Source organism: Ranitomeya variabilis, chromosome 8 (genome assembly GCF_051348905.1).
Source record: "Ranitomeya variabilis isolate aRanVar5 chromosome 8, aRanVar5.hap1, whole genome shotgun sequence".
NCBI classification, from domain to species: domain Eukaryota; kingdom Metazoa; phylum Chordata; class Amphibia; order Anura; family Dendrobatidae; genus Ranitomeya; species Ranitomeya variabilis.
Window position 1 is genome coordinate 20,921,645 of NC_135239.1, and position 19,462 is coordinate 20,941,106.

The 19,462-nt window shown below is 42.6% G+C and overlaps 1 protein-coding gene across 4 annotated transcripts in view; it reads left to right on the forward strand.

The window, feature by feature from the left end:
• LOC143787805 (FRAS1-related extracellular matrix protein 1-like) overlaps positions 1 to 19,462 on the forward strand; it is a 146,009-nt gene that overhangs the window by 113,253 nt on the left and 13,294 nt on the right. For 3 of the 4 annotated variants that reach the window (XM_077276869.1, XM_077276868.1, XM_077276870.1), the window contains 4 exons: positions 7,047 to 7,248; positions 9,103 to 9,247; positions 9,840 to 9,969; positions 14,525 to 14,597. In XM_077276869.1, the coding sequence (XP_077132984.1) occupies positions 7,047 to 7,248; positions 9,103 to 9,247; positions 9,840 to 9,969; positions 14,525 to 14,597 (550 nt within the window). Of the gene's footprint in view, positions 1 to 7,046; positions 7,320 to 9,102; positions 9,248 to 9,839; positions 9,970 to 14,524; positions 14,598 to 19,462 lie in introns of those variants that run through there. The other variant, XR_013218473.1, reaches the window with a different exon arrangement.

Here is a 19,462-nt window from a genome sequence, read left to right on the forward strand (position 1 = left end):
GCACGGCTCTGCGCTGTGTACTGCACGGCTCTGCGCTGTGTACTGCGCGGCTCTGCGCTGGGTACTGCGCGGCTCTGCGCTTTATACTGCGCGGCTCTGCGCTGTGTACTGCGCGGCTCTGCGCTGTGTACTGCGCGGCTCTGCGCTGTGTACTGCACGGCTCTGCACTGTATACTGCGTGGCTGTGCAATATACTACGTGGACATGCATATTCTAGAATACCCGATGAGTTAGAATCGGGCCACCATCTAATAATCATAAGACTACGGATAGTGGTTTGGAATTGTGCTGTACTGTCACTTTAAGAGCTGATATTATCTGACAAAACTTGTGACCTGGTGAGCTGATGTAGACTTCATAGGCGTTGGCATAGTAACTGTGTCTGACTGCGCATATCAATGAGCTAATCAGCCAGTTGGCAGTTATTTTTAGAAATTGCCTCAGAAACCAGCCCATTATAAACGTATGGGACAATTTCTCCATTGAAACGCATTGAAAGACTTTTTTCAAACACAAATTGCGCAAAAACTACAAATCCGATCGACACGAAAAATACTTAGCACACCTCTCAGGAACGCTGGCTTCGAAATGACACCTCACTGGAGTCTGTGAGTTTAGCGGTTCGGGCCGCATTACGTGCGGACTGAATAATAAGAATAAGAAGAAGTTTACCACGGTGGAATAACAGTATAGTGCTTTGTTCCAAAGCACTATAACTAGACACCAGTCTTCATAATATACACTTGGCTTTCTAAAGACCTTGGATGGGTAAAAAAAAATGTCAACCCTTTTCCTTCTCTTTTCTTCCTATTGCTCTGCATCTGTTCTAATAATTTCTGTTATGAACCATGAGTCCCAGGATGAACTATGATTTCATATCGGAAATTCCTCCAGTGCACAGAGTTTTAGAAGGGATGATAAAGAAATCAGAAAAAAAAATAAATGCATTAACATAATATATTAAAAACAGTCCAGTAATAATAAAAAAAAAATATATTATAGATTTGTAGATTTGGGGAGTTTTTTTCTATTTTTTTTAATAAAATGTTACATTTATGCATCTTTGGAAAGCTGCTGCATACAGATTCTTTGTCAGGTCATCGGGTAAACAAGGGGTTAACGGGCACGGCAGGCAAGAGTGCTTATTTCTTAAATTCATGGCCTAGTTTACTAATCAGATGTCACAAGATGTCAGGTAAGGAGACATCATTTAAGAAACACAGAATGCAGTTAGTGAAGCAGTTAATGAGCTGGACAGAGGCATGAAGGTGAGCGTCCCCAAGGGTTGTGCAAATTGTCCAAATAGGTTAGAAAAAGAAAAGTTTTACCCCTCACAGTCTCCATTGTATAAATCGCTGAATGTTCTGCATAAGATGCTAAAAAAGAAATATAAGAAGAAAATGATTTGCATATACCCTGTGCATGTATACTTTTTCAAATATTTCCAGGCACTCTGGGAAAATGTTGCCAAATTTGCACCAGTTTTTTTTTTTCTTTTAAAAAAGTAAAAAATTATAGCAGATGGAAAATTTGTGCAAAAATTTGCAACTTTTTTCCACCTCAATCCAGTTTTGAAAAGTGACAAGCAAAAATACAACTGGGGTTATGAAACACACTTGTCAAAGTTAATGATGTGCATAACACTTCAAAGTAGACAATTTACCACAATTTACCCCTCTGCCCGAGGTCCGCAGTCTCAGGTTAAGAAGAGACCCGTGCCTTAATTATACTTAAAATAAAACATTTTTATTTGAAAATACGTAAAAAAAAACCCCTCACATAATAAAAATAAGCAGGGATTGTCCAAATGGAGTAAGCATAGAAAGTGCATATATAGATTGTAGGAGTTATACTTATAATTGAATACACGTACAAAAAAATGCATAAATATTAAAGTGCCAGTGTAAACCAAAGTTGTTTCCAAATTAAGGCTGAATGCAATCATGCATGCATATGGATAGTCTCAATTAGGTTAAAGTGCTAGTGCTGATCAGAACACCCCTGGAAGAAGCGTGGCAAAATGGTGTCGTCAGGGTGGGAACAGCTGGAGGTACAGACCCCTTTTCCCAAGCTGTAAGTAAACATCTGCTTTACAATACCAATTGAATACTATAATCATGTGCATAGTGATCTCTAACTACACTTAGTCTTAACCCCTTCACCCCCGGAGCTTTTTCCGTTTTTCCGTTTTCGTTTTTCGCTCCCCTCCTTCCCAGAGCCATAACTTTTTTATTTTTCCGTCAATTTGGCCATGTGAGGGCTTATTTTTTGCGGGACGAGTTGTACTTTTGAACGACATCATTGGTTTTAGCATGTCGTGTACTAGAAAACGGGAAAAAAATTCCAAGTGCAGTGAAATTGCAAAAAAAGTGCAATCCCACACTTGTTTTTTGCTTGCCTATTTTGCTAGGTTAACTAAATGCTAAAACTGACCTGCCATTATGATTCTCCAGGTCACTACGAGTTCATAGACACCTAACATGACTAGGTTATTTTTCACCTAAGTGGTGAAAAAAATTCCAAACTTTGCAAAAAACAAAACAAAACAAAATTGCGCCATTTTCCGATACTCGTAGCGTCTCCATTTTTCGTGATCTGGGGTCAGGTGAGGGCTTATTTTTTGCGTGCCGAGCTGGCATTTTTAATGATAGCATTTTGGTGTAGATACGTTCTTTTGATCGCCCGTTATTGCATTTTAATGCAATGTCGTGGCGACCAAAAAAACGTAAATCTGGCGTTTCGAATTTTTTTCTCATTACGCCATTTAGCGATCAGGTTAATGCTTTTTTTTAATTGATAGATCGGGCGATTCTGAACGCGGCGATACCAAATATGTGTAGGTTTTTGGTTTTTTTTATTGATTTATTTTGATTGGGGCGAAAGGGGGGTGATTTAAACTTTTATGTTTTTTTTATTTTTTTCACATTTTTAAAAACTTTTTTTTTTTACTTTTGCCATGCTTCTATAGCCTCCATGGGAGGCTAGAAGCAGGCACAGCCCGATCGGCTCTGCTACATAACAGCGATCATCAGATCGCTGTTATGTAGCTAAAATGCAGGTGTGCTGTGAGCGCCGACCACAGGGGGGCGCTCACAGCCACCGGCAATCAGTAACCATAGAGGTCTCAAGGACCTCTATGGTTACAATGGAGGAGCATCGCCGACCCCCGATCATGTGACAGGGGTCGGCGATGCGCTCATATCCGGCCGCACGGCCGGATGCGGTAGTTAAATGCCGCTGTCTGCGCTTGACAGCGGCATTTAACTAGTTAATAGCGGCGGGTGATCGCGATTTCACCCGCCGCTATTGCGCGCACATGTCAGCTGTAAAAAACAGCTGACATGTCGCGACTTTGATGTGCGCTCACCGCCGGAGCGCACATCAAAGCGGGGGTCCCGACATGTGACGTACTATACCGTCACATGTCGGGAAGGGGTTAAGGTACCTTCACACTCAGCAACTTTACGAGAACGACAACGATCCGTGACGTTGCAGCGTCCTGGTTAGAAATCTCATTGTGTTTGACACGCAGCAGCGATCTGGATCCCGCTGTGATATCGCTGGTCGGAGCTAGAAGTCCAGAACTTTATTTGGTCGTCAGGTCGGTGTGTATCGTCGTGTTTGACAGCAAAAGCAACGATGCCAAATGTTTTACCTGGAGCTAACGACCTGTGAGAACGATAAGTGAGTCACCGTTACGTCACTGGATCGCTCCTGCATCAATCTGGAGCTGCTGTGTTTGACGTCTCTACAGCGACCTAAACAGCGACGCTGCAGCGATCGGCTCGTTGTCTATATCGCTGCAGCGTCGCTGAGTGTGACGGTACCTTTAGGTGAAAACACTCTTTTCAGTTCTGAACAGCACTAGCACTTGAACCTAATTGATTTTATCCATGAGTATTCATGATTACATTCAGCCTTAATTTGGAAACAGCTTTGCATTAGACTTGCACTTGCACTTTAATATTTATGCTTTTTTGTAGTTGTATTCAATTATAAATATAATTCTTAGTGCAGAAAGTTCATATGCAAATAATAAGAATTACATTTTTTTTACATCCAGCCTATATTACTGGGAGACAGTCAAATAAATAAGGCAGCACACTGTAGCGCCAAAACCTGCAAACATGAAACCTGAAAATTGAATTGCATTACTGCACTAGAAATATGAAAAATTGAGAAAGTTTAGAGCATAAATTGGCCAATTCATGTGTACCTAGTAGCCACGATAAGGCATATTTCTAGTGCAGTAATGCAATTCAATTTTCATGTTTCATGTTTGCCGGTTTTGGCGCTACAGAGTGCTGCCTTATTTATTTGACTGTATGCGAGTTGGTGACTCTAGGCTCAGCACCTGTTCACACTTAGTCTATATTTGGATGTGTCGGTCAGTTTTTTTAAATTTATATTACTGGGCGAGACACACACAGATCTTACATCTAGCCTATATTATTGGAAGAGACACACAGATCTCACATCTAACCTGTATTACTGGGAGAGACACACAGACCTCACATCCAGCCTATATTACTGGGAGACACACAGAGCTCACATCCAGCCTATATTACTGAGAGAGACACACAGAGCTCACATCCAGCCTATATTACTGGGAGAGACACACAGATCTCACATCCTGCCTATATTACTGAGAGAGACACACAGAGCTCACATCCAGCCTATATTACTGGGAGAGACACACAGAGCTCACATCCAGCCTATATTACTGGGAGAGACACACAGACCTCACATCCAGCCTATATTACTGGGAGAGACACACAGACCTCACATCCAGTCTATATTACTGGGGAGACACACAGACCTCACACCCAACCTATATTACTGGGAGAGACACACAGAGCTCACATCCAGCCTATATTACTGGGAGAGACACACAGAGCTCACATCCAGCCTATATTACTGGGAGAGACACACAGAGCTCACATCCAACCTATATTACTGGGGGAGACACACAGACCTCACATCCAGCCTATATTACTGGGGAGACACACAGACCTCACACCCAACCTATATTACTGGGAGAGACACACAGAGCTCACATCCAGCCTATATTACTGGGAGAGACACACAGAGCTCACATCCAGCCTATATTACTGGGAGAGACACACAGAGCTCACATCCAACCTATATTACTGGGGGAGACACACAGACCTCACATCCAGCCTATATTACTGGGGAGACACACAGACCTCACACCCAACCTATATTACTGGGAGAGACACACAGAGCTCACATCCAGCCTATATTACTGGGAGAGACACACAGAGCTCACATCCAGCCTATATTACTGGGAGAGACACACAGAGCTCACATCCAACCTATATTACTGGGGGAGACACACAGACCTCACATCCAGCCTATATTACTGGGAGAGACACACAGACCTCACATCCAGCCTATATTACTGGGAGAGACACACAGAACTCACATCCAGAATATATTACTGGGAGAGACACACAGACCTCACATCCTGCCTATATTACTGGGGGAGACACACAGACCTCACATCCATCATATATTACTGGGAGAGATACACAGACCTCACATCCAGCCTATATAACTGGGAGAGACACACAGATCTCACATCTAGCATATATTACTGGGAGAGACACACAACCCTCACATCCAGCCTATATTAATGGGAGAGAGACACAGACCTCACATCCTGCCTATATTACTGGGGGAGACACACAGACCTCACATCCAGCCTATATTACTGGGAGAGACACACAGATCTCACATCCAGCCTATATTACTGGGAGAGACACACAGACATCACATCCTGCCTATATTACTGGGAGAGACACACAGACCTCACATCCAGATTATATTACTGGGAGAGACACACAGAGCTCACATCCAGCCTATATTACTGAGAGACACACAGACCTCACATCCAGCCTATATTACTGGGAGAGACACACAGACCTCACAACCAGCCTATATTACTGGGAGAGACACACAGACCTCACATCCAGCCTATATTACTGGGAGAGACACACAGACCTCACATCCAGCTTATATTACTGGGAGAGACACACAGAGCTCACATCCAGCCTATATTACTGAGAGAGACACACAGACCTCACATCCAGCCTATATTACTGGGAGAGACACACAGACCTCACATCCAACCTATATTACTGGGAGAGACACGCAGACCTTACATCCAGCCTATATTACTGGGAGAGACACACAGACCTCACATCCAGCTTATATTACTGGGAGAGACACACAGAGCTCACATCCAGCCTATATTACTGAGAGAGACACACAGACCTCACATCCAGCCTATATTACTGGGAGAGACACACAGACCTCACATCCAACCTATATTACTGGGAGAGACACACAGACCTCACATCCAACCTATATTACTGGGAGAGACACGCAGACCTTACATCATGCCTATATTACTAGGAGAAACACAAAGACCTGACACCTGCATCAGGCAGACTGAAGCTTAGTGCAGTTTAACCAAAGGTAACTACTAAGGCTACGTTCACATTTGCATTGCGTCGGGCGCAGCTGCGGCGACGCATGCGTCATGCGCCCCTATATTTAACATGGGGGGCGCATGGACATGTGTTGTGTTGCGTTTTGTGACGCATGCGTTTTTTTTGGCGCAAGCGTCAGGGCGCAGAAGACGCAGCATGTTGCATTTTTTTGCGCTAAAAAAATGAACGCATGCGTCACAAAACGCTGCGTTTTGCTGCGTTTTGCATGCGTTTTGCGTGCGTTGTGCGTTGCGTCGCCGACGCAGCACACAACGCAAATGTGAACGTAGCCTAACATATGAAAAAATCCATGTTATAGGAGTCCTTAACCTATAACAAGTGCCACTAGGTTTTACATATAATTTTCTCCTGAAGAAGAGGCAGCCCTGCTCAGAGGTACACAACGTCTCTCATAATGTATTTAAGTGGACATATTAACTTTTCGGAAAACATCCTCTTGAGAGCGAGGCATTGGCAGAAAAAAAACATCATAAAAGTCAACAGAATTCTAATTTCCCTGCCTTCCTTTAGGTAAACCATGTGGATAAAACTCCTCCAAAGTTAGTGAACAAGAGAAATCCATCTACTGTAGAGACCATGAAGGATGGAAGGTCGACCATTCAGATCACATCTTGGAATCTAAGGGCATCAGACACTGATAGCGCAGATGAAGACCTCTTGTATATTATTCTGAGATCTCCACGCTTTGGACACCTGGTACATGCAAAATCGGGTAAAGACAAAGTGACTTTTGTAACATCGAGTTGTTTTGCATTTGGGCCTTCAGCCTACTCACGGAGCAAGGTAGTGATGTTGTTTTTGCTCGTCCCCTTTTTTCCTTTCTCCTTAGCCCAATTAACTTCGACCATAACTTGGACTATAACATGGGCCATAACCTAGACTCTAATATGGACCACAACTTGGACTACAATTTGGACTAGACAAAAATTTGATCATGACCTGGGTCATTGTTTGATTTGAAAATATTTTCTAGTGTCTTATAAGTGATAGGTTTGTGTGTACCCATGTCTTTATTGGAGTCCTGTGGTTTCACCATGAGATATAATAAATCAACGAGTTTTACTTTTAGGCTGTGTTCACATTATGTTCAGGCCACAGAGTTCTGGTTCCGTTGGGACTTCCGTCTGAAGCCATGAAAAATGGGAATCGGAAGGAACCAATTGCTGTAATGATGCTGAGACACTTTGTGCTCAGTGTTGCCTCTGTTCCTGCTGTTAAACACATATGACCCAAGAACAATAACCACAAGGTTCTGGACTCTTGAACACTTAGATATACAGGCAGGCATAAAAGCCCAGTCGACCACGCATTCGTGCCCACCTAAAAAAGATGAACACTGCAGGAACAGACATACAACCAATATCCGTAACAGAGCGTAAGTTGGCCACAAGATAAAAAGAGATACAAGCTAAATCATAAAAATATATTGTTAGTGAATTAATGTATAAAATAGACAAATTAAAAAGACAGGGATAGGCCTCCACAAATGAGGACCCAGACCACAAAACAAAGGTCCAGATGAATCAGTTAGATATATAATGTACCGTATATCAAATCAATGGGACCCATGCATACCCGTAAAAAAGTGCTAGTGCAAATGCAAGTGTAATAATATTAAAAGGAAAAATGCCTTCTAACTATTACGCTGTATGGGCCAAAATATCATGGCCTCCTAAATGGAGATGCTAAGAAAAAAGCCCCCGGAAGAAGCGAGGTGAAACAGCGTGTTGGTGGTGGGAACACATCACCCGTTATTATCCCTTGGTGGCCTCTACATATAGGTAATACACCGTTTACTGTTTACTCTTTATCTGTTGCTACCTTGGGTTTATTATTGATGTGAGATACCTGCATTTAACTTCATGTAGGCACCAATGAATTTATGCCATGATTATTTTTAGCATCTCCATTTAGGAGGCCATGATATTTTAGCACATACAGCTTAATAGTTAGAAGGCTTTTTTTTCCTTTTAATATTATTGCCTTTGCATTAGCACTAGCACTTTGTTTACGTGCATCTCTGGGTCCCATTGATTCTGTATATATGTCCACTTGATTCATGTTGACCTTTGTTTTGTGGTCTGTGTCCCCATTTTTGGAGGCCTATCTCTGTCTTTTTAATTTGCCTATTTTATACATTAATTCAATAAAAATATATTTTTATGATTTAGCTTGTATCACTTTGTATCTTGTAGCCCATTTCCACTCTGTTACGGATATTGGTCGTATATCTATTCCTGCAGTGTCCCATCTTTTTTTTTAGGTGGGCACGAATGTGTGGTAGACTGGGCTTTTGTGCCCGACTAAAAAATAGACCCTGCTAGAACGGATGCCTGAAGGAGCACAAGTTGAGGCCGTCTGCCTCATTATGGTGAACGGCTCTGTAGGTGGTTTCATCCCAATCCCATTTTTAAGGGCTTCAGACATGTGGCCCGAATGTAATGTGAACCCAGCCTTACAGATTGCCGCCTGATCAATCCTTCCCCCTTGAATTAGAGTTTCCCTTGCTGATGTCTTGAGATGCTCGTTGTGCTTAGTGCTGTGGCTGAAGCTCTCTGTTCTGTAGGGGATCACCTTGGACGAACATTTACACAAAAAGACATAAACCAGAGAAGGATTCGCTACATCATCAATCCCTTGTACGAAGTCATTTCTGATAGTTTTGAATTTGAAATTTCTGATCCAACCGGGAATAAGATTTCTCCGGAAACGTAAGTGCATAAGTGCAATGTCCACAGTACGAAAGACTGAACGCTACAGATACAATATTACACATATATATATATTATACCCCCAAAAAACGAGAAATACTTATTTATTTTTTTACATTTAAGATAACATCTTGAAAACATTAATCCCTTCAAAATGCTGTTCGTTAGATGATATTCACTGGTCCCAACAGTTTATTCTCTGTTCGAAACAGGTTTTATATTCTTCTGAACTAATGCTTTTAAATGCCCCCAGCTATTTTTTCTTAACCTCGTCTATGTCCTGAAAACGCTTTCCCTTTTTAGGTTTTTCTTCATTCTTAGAAATAAGAAGAAGTCGCAGGGGGCGAGGCTGGGCGAGTAATTTAATAAATAGATAATTCTTGTTTTTTGGGGTACCTTGTGGAAAATATTATATATACTGTACACACACTTGTATATAAAACTACATTGTGTACCTTTGTCATGGAATAAACTTTTTTCATCTATGTTCTGCTATGTATGGGGTGCGCCCTCTTTCTCTCCGACCCGTCTGTCTTTCTACCTATCGATCATCTCTCACTTATCAATGGTTTATTATCGTCAATATCTGCAGACTAGGAGTGACATGGTCGGTATTGGACCTGACGGAGTCCTATTATCGTGTGTGTGAGAGCGCTGGGACTCTCGCAGTGAAAGTGATGAGACAAGGGAGCAGTACAGATCCAGCGTTTGTCGGAATAAAGGTAAAATGTCATTGATTTACTAGAAGTTTGTAAAGTTTTGACAATCACTGGATATTGCTATACGGAATGTGGCAGAGTGAGGTTCAGGGATATTTTAGTTGTGGGTGAAATAAAACTTGTTCATTAATAAATGAGAACTTCCCCAGTTTTGGGACATCCTTTGTCCAGTTTTCGCACATCTGGCTCAGATTTATTATTTGTTGTATCCGATCTTTCTATTGTTGCATGAGTGATGGGTTTTCCCTCCATGAAATCTATTAGTATTTCTATTCACTGACACTAAATAAAGATCTCTGAAAAGACAAAAATTACAAGCTTTGATGATGGGGAATAACCGCTCGTTCAGAGGCCAGGTCAGTGACAGGAAAGCTACCGACAAGTCCTAGCTATGCTACATTGTTACAGAGGTTGAATAAAAGACTCCGGTCCATCAAGTTCAGCCTTTCTCCATCAATCATACGTTCTCTATCGCTAGATTATTTATAGGCCACAATGCCATTAATGGTGAGAAAAGCATCTGCCCCTTTATAAATCCTGATCTAGTGTCGGCCATTACCGCCTCTTGTGGTCGGCACAGGCTCTAACTGGAAAGAACCCTTTCTTACTTAGATGTCAGAATCGCATTTCCTCCTCACATAGCGAATGTTCTAGGTCCTTTGTAAGTTCTTTGGAAAGAATAAGTCATTTACCAGTCCCTTGTATTGCCCACACATGTATTGATGCATATAAATGAAATCTCCTCTGAGGCATCTATTTTCTAACCTCTCATCATAGCACAGGCCTCCATCCCATGTAATAATCTAGTTGCCACTTTTACACCGACTCTAACTTTCCAATGTTCTACTTTCAAGGCAGTGCCCAAACCTGGATCCCATATTCTAGATGTGACTTCACAAGTGATTAATAGAGGGGTAATAATACGTTGGAATCACAAGATTTTATCTCTTTATACATCCTAAAATCTTGTTTGCTTTTGCGGCTGCTGCCTGACATTGAGTGCTGCTGCTCCGCTTCCTTGTAACTGGCATCCCCCGTCCTTCTCCTGTTCTGGAGTACCGAATTTATTTCCATCTACTCTATATGCAGCCATACGATTACTCTGGCCGCAGAGCTTTATTTTACTTTTATCTACGTTAAAACTCATCTGCCATGTGTTTGTCCATGCAGACATTTTAGCTAAATCTTTTTCTAATAGTATATTGCCAATATCAGTTTTTATTATCCTACAAACACTGCAAAGACGGACACTTTACTCCCAGTCTCACCCACAAAGTCATTAATAAAGAGAATACAAGGAATTGGGCCTAATACACATCCTTGTGGTCCCCACTACTCACAGTACACATCCTTGTGGTGTCCACCACTCACAGTACAGATCCTTGTGGTCCCCGCTTCTCACAGTACACATCCTTGTGGTGTCCACCACTCACAGTACAGATCCTTGTGGTCCCCGCTTCTCACAGTACAGATCCTTGTGGTCTCCACTGCTCCCAGTACAGATCCTTGTGGTCTCCACTGCTCCCAGTACAGATCCTTGTGGTGCCCACTTCTCACAGTACAGATGCTTGTGGTCCCCACTGCTCCCAGTACAGATAATTTTGGACCCCACTACTCCCAGTACAGATCTTTGTGGTCCCCACTACTCACAGTGCAGATCCTTGTGGTCCCCACTTCTCACAGTACAGATCCTCGTGGTCCCCACTTCTCACAGTACAGATCCTCGTGGTCCCCACTTCTCACAGTACAGATCCTCGTGGTCCCCACTTCTCACAGTACAGATCCTCGTGGTCCCCACTTCTCACAGTACAGATCCTCGTGGTCCCCACTTCTCACAGTACAGATCCTCGTGGTCCCCACTGCTCCCAGTACAGATCCTCGTGGTCCCCACTTCTCACAGTACAGATCCTCGTGGTCCCCACTTCTCACAGTACAGATCCTCGTGGTCCCCACTTCTCACAGTACAGATCCTCGTGGCCCCCCTTCTCACAGTACAGATCCTCGTGGTCCCCACTTCTCACAGTACAGATCCTCGTGGTCCCCACTTCTCACAGTACAGATCCTCGTGGTCCCCACTTCTCACAGTACAGATCCTCGTGGTCCCCACTTCTCACAGTACAGATCCTCGTGGTCCCCACTTCTCACAGTACAGATCCTTGTGGTCCCCACTTCTCACAGTACAGATCCTCGTGGTCCCCACTTCTCACAGTACAGATCCTCGTGGTCCCCACTTCTCACAGTACAGATCCTCGTGGTCCCCACTTCTCACAGTACAGATCCTCGTGGTCCCCACTTCTCACAGTACAGATCCTCGTGGTCCCCACTTCTCACAGTACAGATCCTCGTGGTCCCCACTTCTCACAGTACAGATCCTCGTGGTCCCCGCTTCTCCCAGTACAGATCCTTGTGGTCCCCACTTCTCACAGTACAGATCCTCGTGGTCCCCACTTCTCACAGTACAGATCCTCGTGGTCCCCACTTCTCACAGTACAGATCCTCGTGGTCCCCACTTCTCACAGTACAGATCCTTGTGGTCCCCACTTCTCACAGTACAGATCCTCGTGGTCCCCACTTCTCACAGTACAGATCCTCGTGGTCCCCACTTCTCACAGTACAGATCCTCGTGGTCCCCACTTCTCACAGTACAGATCCTCGTGGTCCCCACTTCTCACAGTACAGATCCTCGTGGTCCCCACTTCTCACAGTACAGATCCTCGTGGTGCCCACCACTCACAGTACAGATCCTCGTGGTCCCCACTTCTCACAGTACAGATCCTCGTGGTCCCCACTGCTGACTTGTAAACATTTAGCAAATGTATAATTTACAACTGTTTGCTTCCTGTCCCTTAGCCATTGTTTTGCCTATGTGCTTATATTGTCCCTTAGACCCTGCTCCTTTCTGAAGCTTCAGTACAAGGCTGTTGTGCGGTACAGCAGCAAATCAGGATACTGTATATCATATCCAGATTTGCACGTATATGGTATACAATTATTATTTTGCCTTATTTAGGCCTCCACCAGAACAATTTACTCATCTACTCTCTAATGATGAGATGACTCTGCTCATTCTGTTCCAGTCAACGCAGCAAAGCTGTCAGGTGAGCTGCAGGAAGTGTCAGGCTATTGTTTGCAAATTGTCACATAAAAACCTAAGATGATAAATGCTAAACACTTGATTTAAAAACGTCCATTTTTAATAATGACTTTAAGCCTCCAGCAATAAAACAGATTACGCTCAGGTCATGCTTAGTGCAGGCCGTTCATAAAAATATCAGTCTTCACAATGCTAAGTATCTAAAAGCTGATCCACTGACAGTAAAAGCCTAATTAGGTCCTGTGTGAGAAGTGTAACATTTACGCTGGTTCTGCCTCACAAAAGAGACTGTAAGATGCCAGGAAAAATGGGAAAGTCTTCCAGAATATCCTAAAGTTCATGACGTTACACCAAACTTACACAGTGAACAGATACTTTATGGTGAGCCAGGGCATCTTTTATTAGGTTTCTGCATTGTGCCATTCCTCTGTGGTTCCTCCTGGAAATATATAAATACATTGATTAAATGCAACAATTAGTAAAACAGATACAGACGCGTGTGCAGAAGTGGGCACAGGATATGGGTTTCTCTAAGACAGGACAGAGCCACGCAAACGTGGCCAATGCAAATTTCCAACATTCTGTATTTGCCAATTTTTATATTCCAGAATTCATGTAAATCCAGGTCATATCTTGGGGATTGTGTGGATTCAATTAAAATTTTTGTCAACTTGCACAATTTTAGGGCTTTTCCACAGAACGGGTCTTGGAAGCGAATCCGCTGCGGCTACAACTTTACCTATTTTTCCTTGCCAAATCCGGAAGGTGTTTAGGCTTTACAGAAACATATTTATGGAGGGCCACCTTTGGTGATGGGTGCAAGGAAATGTAAAGGCGAAGATAAGAGGCTGTGAGAACCTGCTCCAGGGTGATAAGCCAAGCCAAACGCAACCAGTGTGCAAGCAGATAACAGACCGCTCCGCTCCCTGCTCCAAACCAGGGTCAGGCCTGGATAGATGACCCCTTTAAGAAATGGCCATTTATTTAATTGCCTTGCATTTTTCAGAATTTTTTGCTTATTCAGTTTTTACCCACAGGGACCCGTTCGGTGGCTTATATTCAGAGTGACAGGATTTCTTTTTAGAATGTGCTATCAATATTATTATTATTATTATTATTATATGGTATTATTTTATTTTTATTATTATATTTTTTTAGATAGAATTCTCCTGCATAAAATCAATTATTAAATAAATGTATTATTTACTTTTTATTTACACATTTATTAATTTTATTATTTTATGTCTTAAGTGTTTTGGGTTTAAAGGCCGCTCAATAAAAGGTTTAACATTTTCTCTCTAGTTTAAAAAAAAAAAAAGTTATATATATATATATATACTTTTTTTTACATATTAAACATTTGACATTGAAATGTCAAGTAAAAAGGAACAATGCAATATATTAGTATAATATAATAATATATTGCATAGATGATATTATATATTTTATTCTTTATTTTCAAAGGTTCAGGAGATTTCAGCTAGGTTGGGACAGGATTTCACACACACAAGTGCAAGTCTTGTGCAATTTGATCCAGGTTGGCTTTTTACTCATTTCATTGGTTGATTATTATTCTTATAAAACCTACAAGGAGAACATTATAATTGTGTTAATATATATATATATATATATATATATATATATATATATATATATATATATATATATATATATATATATATATATATATTAAAGTATATAAAAACTTAATTTCTTTTTATATTTATCTTTATAAATCTAAACTAAACTAAAATTGAAAACATTTTCAAAGTTTAATTATTTTTTTAAAATAAATTTGATATTACAAAGCCAACATAATATTGCATGTGTTGGTACAATATAACATAGTAGCATTGTTTTTGCAAATTTAAGACCCAGGAGCAAAAAAAACCAAAACATTTAACTCTGTCTATATAGTGATGGTCAGATAGTGTCAAGCCCATATAGACAGAACATAAATATTAGCCGCACTCTGTTGCTATATTTATTCCCTGTAAGCCCCGATACCCCTCACCCCCTGGTTTTGGACCATGAACAATGTGAGATCTGTTTACTATATGGGAAACTCCACATTTCAGTTTTCCCTACAGAACCCAGAGTGTTTACAGAGACAAAAAGAGCGCAGATGCCGGACGTCCTAAGAGCCGCAGCAATTACATTAAGACAATAGCCACAGTGGATAGATGCTCAGAGCTAATAATGAGGCGCAATCACTGGAGATCAAACAAGTCAGTGGGAATATGTTGTATCACCAGCAGTCAGAGCTTTAGAACCATGTATAGGGGGCAAATAAACCGCTATAAACAGCGCAAAAGTCATTTCAGTCTTTCTACCTACAGTATGTATCCATCTAGACATCAATCACTACAGAAGCAACATGTTGGATGCAACTTACATTTGAACATTGTATACGTTTCTTGACTTGTTAAAGGGAATCTTCCCCCCCCCCCCCTGGATAATTTTGAGCGATTACTATGGGCATACAGGTAACAGGTTTAGTTATTGTTACATGTATGCCTCATAGCTGCGGTGTAGAAGAAATCCCTGCCTCATTATATTGTCACCCTCGTCCCATGAACTGTGATATGTAGTTGCGGCGCTGTGATCCCGCACATTTGTACGGCGCATGCGCAAGATCATAGCGCCGCAACTACATATCACAGGTCAGTATGACATTCATGGGACGAGGGTGGCAATATAATGAAGAGAGGAGGCAGGGATTTCTTCTTCCAGACTTCGCACGCCCCGGAGCCTGGAAGAAACATAAAACATTACAACTGCATTTCTCAAGATCTACACCGCAGCTATGAGGCATACATGTAACAATAGCTAAACCATTCTATTACCTGTATGCCCATAGTAATCGCTCAAAATCATCCAGGGGGGGGGGAGATTCTCTTTAACCCTTTATCTACCAATGTCCTTTTTTTGGGACGCCTCATTTTTTTGCTTCTAGCAACTAAGATTTTATAATTTTTATAATTAGGTCCAATTTTTTGTGTTGTGTTTGCAAAATGAATGTTTTCAAAACAGGAAATCACGTCATTGTCATTTTTAATTGAATATTGGGACACCCTTTTCTGAAAAATCCGTACTTGTAAAAATTTGGCAAATTATGTTTCTGATTCTTTAGGACCCAAAATCATTAAAAATCTGTAATTTAAGAAAAAAAAAAGAAAATTGCTAATTTGGCAAGTAATGGGTTAAGTTGTTTCTTTAACATAACATTTAGGCTGGAGTCACACTCAGCGTAAGACAATACGGTCCGTTTTTTACGGCCGTAATACGGCAGTAATACGGAGAAATGTTCCCAAAATAGTGATCTGTAGGCAGGGTGTGTCAGCGTATTTTGCGCATGGCATCCTCCGTATGTAATCCGTATGGCATCCGTACTGCGATATTATCTCGCAGGCTTGCAAAACCGACATCTAAGGCCGGTTTCACACGTCAGTGGCTCCGGTACGTGAGGTGACAGTTTCCTCACGTACCGGAGCCACTGACACACGTAGACCCATTAAAATCAATGCATCTGTGCAGATGTCATTGATTTTTTGTGGACCGTGTCTCCGTGTGCCAAAAACGGAGACATGTCAGTGTTCGTGGGAGCGCACATATTACACGGACCCATTAAAGTCAATGGGTCCGTGTAAAACACGTATCTCACATGGACATTCTCCGTGTGGCGTGCAGGAGACAGCGCTACAGTAAGCGCTGTCCCCCCCGCATGGTGCTGAAGCCGCGATTCATATCTTCTGTGCAGCAGCGTTTGCTGCATAGAAGATATGAATAATAGTGTTTAAAAGAAAGATCTATCTGTACGCCGCCCCCCCCCCCTGTGCGCCCCCCTGCGCGCCCCCCTGCTGTTCTGAAAATACTCACCCACTTCCCTCGTTGGCTGTCGCTGCTTCCTGTCCTGGCCGCGCCTTCTACTGTATGCGGTTACGTGGGGCCGCTCATTTACAGTCATGAATATGTGGCTCCACCTCCCATAGGGGTGGGGCCGCCTAATCATGACTGTAAATGAGCGGCCCCACATGACCGCATACAGTAGGAGGCAGGAAGGCAGGACAGGAAGCAGCGACAGCCAACGAGGGAAGCGTACCGGAATTATCTGGACGTGTGAGACTGCCCTAATGGATTTATGTGCTCAAATGTTCGGTAAAACATATATTGTGACACATATATATATATATATTCTGTATTTATATTTACTTCAGCGCGATGTATGTGAAAAGCCAGTAATTCAATTGCCGGCTTTTCATTTCTCCTTCCCAAACCCGACAGGATATGACACATGATTACATACAGTAAACCATCTCATATCCCCTTTTTTTTTTGCATATTCCACACTACTAATGTTAGTAGTGTGTATGTGCAAAATTTGGGCGCTGTAGCTGCTAAAATAAAGGGTTAAATGGCGGAAAAAATTGGCGTGGGCTCCCGCGCAATTTTCTCCGCCAGAGCGGTAAAGCCAGTGACTGAGGGCAGATATTAATAGCCAGGGAGGGTCCATGGTTATTGGCCCCCCGTGGCTAAAAACATCTGCCCCCAGCCACCCCAGAAAAGGCACATCTGGAAGATGCACCTATTCTGGCACTTGGCCACTCTCTTCCCACTCCCGTGTAGCGGTGGGATATGGGGTAATGAAGGGTTAATGCCACCTTGCTATTGTAAGGTGACATTAAGCCAGATTAATAATGGAGAGGCGTCAATTATGTCACCTATCCATTATTAATCCAATTGTCTGAAAGGGTTAAAAAACACACACACACACATGATTACAAAGTACTTTAATGAAATAAACACACAGGTTGTTTTAGTATTTTATTGCTCTCTCAATCCATCTGAAGACCCTCGCTTGGCAAAATAATAAACACACAATATACATACCCTCTGATGACCTGTCACGTCCCACGAGGTAATCCATCTGAAGGGGTTAAATCATTTTACAGCCAGGAGCAGTGCTAAAGCACTCGCTCGTGTCTGTAATCCCCCGGGTGATGAAAGGAAAGCTGAGTGATCTTTACTTACATTGAGTTGCGGTGAGGCACCCTCTGCTGGATGAACTCATATGAACTCGAGCGTGGGAACTTTTTCAAGGCTGCAGTTCATGTGAGTTCATCCACCAGAGGGCGCCTCACTGCAACTCAATGTAAGTACAGATCACCCAGCTTTCCTTTCAGCACCCGGGGGATTACAGGCACGAGCGAGTGCTTTAGCACTGCTCCTGGCTGTAAAATGATTTAACCCCTTCAGATGGATTACGTCGTGGGACGTGACAGGTCATCAGATGGTATGTATATTGTGGGTTTATTATTTTGCCAAGCGAGGGTCTTCAGATGGATTGAGAGAACAATAAAATACTAAAACAACCTGTGTGTTTATTTCATTAAAATACTTTTTAATAATGTGTGTGTGTTTTTTAACCCTTTCAGACAATTGGATTAATAATGGATAGGTGACATAATTGTCGCCTCTCCATTATTAATCTGGCTTAATGTCACCTTACAATAGCAAGGTGACATTAACCCTTCATTACCCCATATCCCACCGCTACACGGGAGTGGGAAGAAAGTGGCCAAGTGCCAGAATAGGCGCATCTTCCAGATGTGCCTTTTCTGGGGTGCTGGGGGCAGATGTTTGTAGCCACGGGGGGGCCAATAACCATGGACCCTCTCCTGGCTATTAATATCTGCCCTCAGTCACTGGCTTTACCACTCTGGCGGAGAAAATTGCGCGGGAGCCCACGCCAATTTTTTCCGCCATTTAACCCTTTATTTTAGCAGCTACAGCACCCAAATTTTGCACATACACACTACTAATAGTAGTGTGGAATATGCAAAAAAAAAGGGGATGTGAGATGGTTTACTGTATGTAATCATGTCTCATATCCTGTCGGGTTTGGGAAGGAGAAATGAAAAGCCGGCAATTGAATTACCGGCTTTTCACTAACAACGGTGCGTATTTCTCGCAAGTCACACTGCTGGTCCGTGTGGAATCCGTATTTTTCTCACCCGCATAGACTTTCATTGGCGATTTTTTGCGCAATACGCTGACAAACGCAGCATGCTGCATGATTTTGTACGGCCGTAGAAAGTCGTATAATACTGAACCGTAATATACGGCTGATAGGACCAGACCCATTGAGAATAATTGTGTTGTTTGTTTGGGGAGTTTTACGGACGTATTTTCTGCGCTCTTAAGGCCCCGTCTCACATAGCGATTTACCAACGATCACGACCAGCGATACGACCTGGCCGTGATCGTTGGTAAGTCGTTGTGTGGTCGCTGGGGAGCTGTCACACAGACAGCTCTCTCCAGCGACCAACGATCAGGGGAACGACTTCGGCATCGTTGAAACTGTCTTCAACGATGCCGAAGTCCCCCTGCAGCACCCGGGTA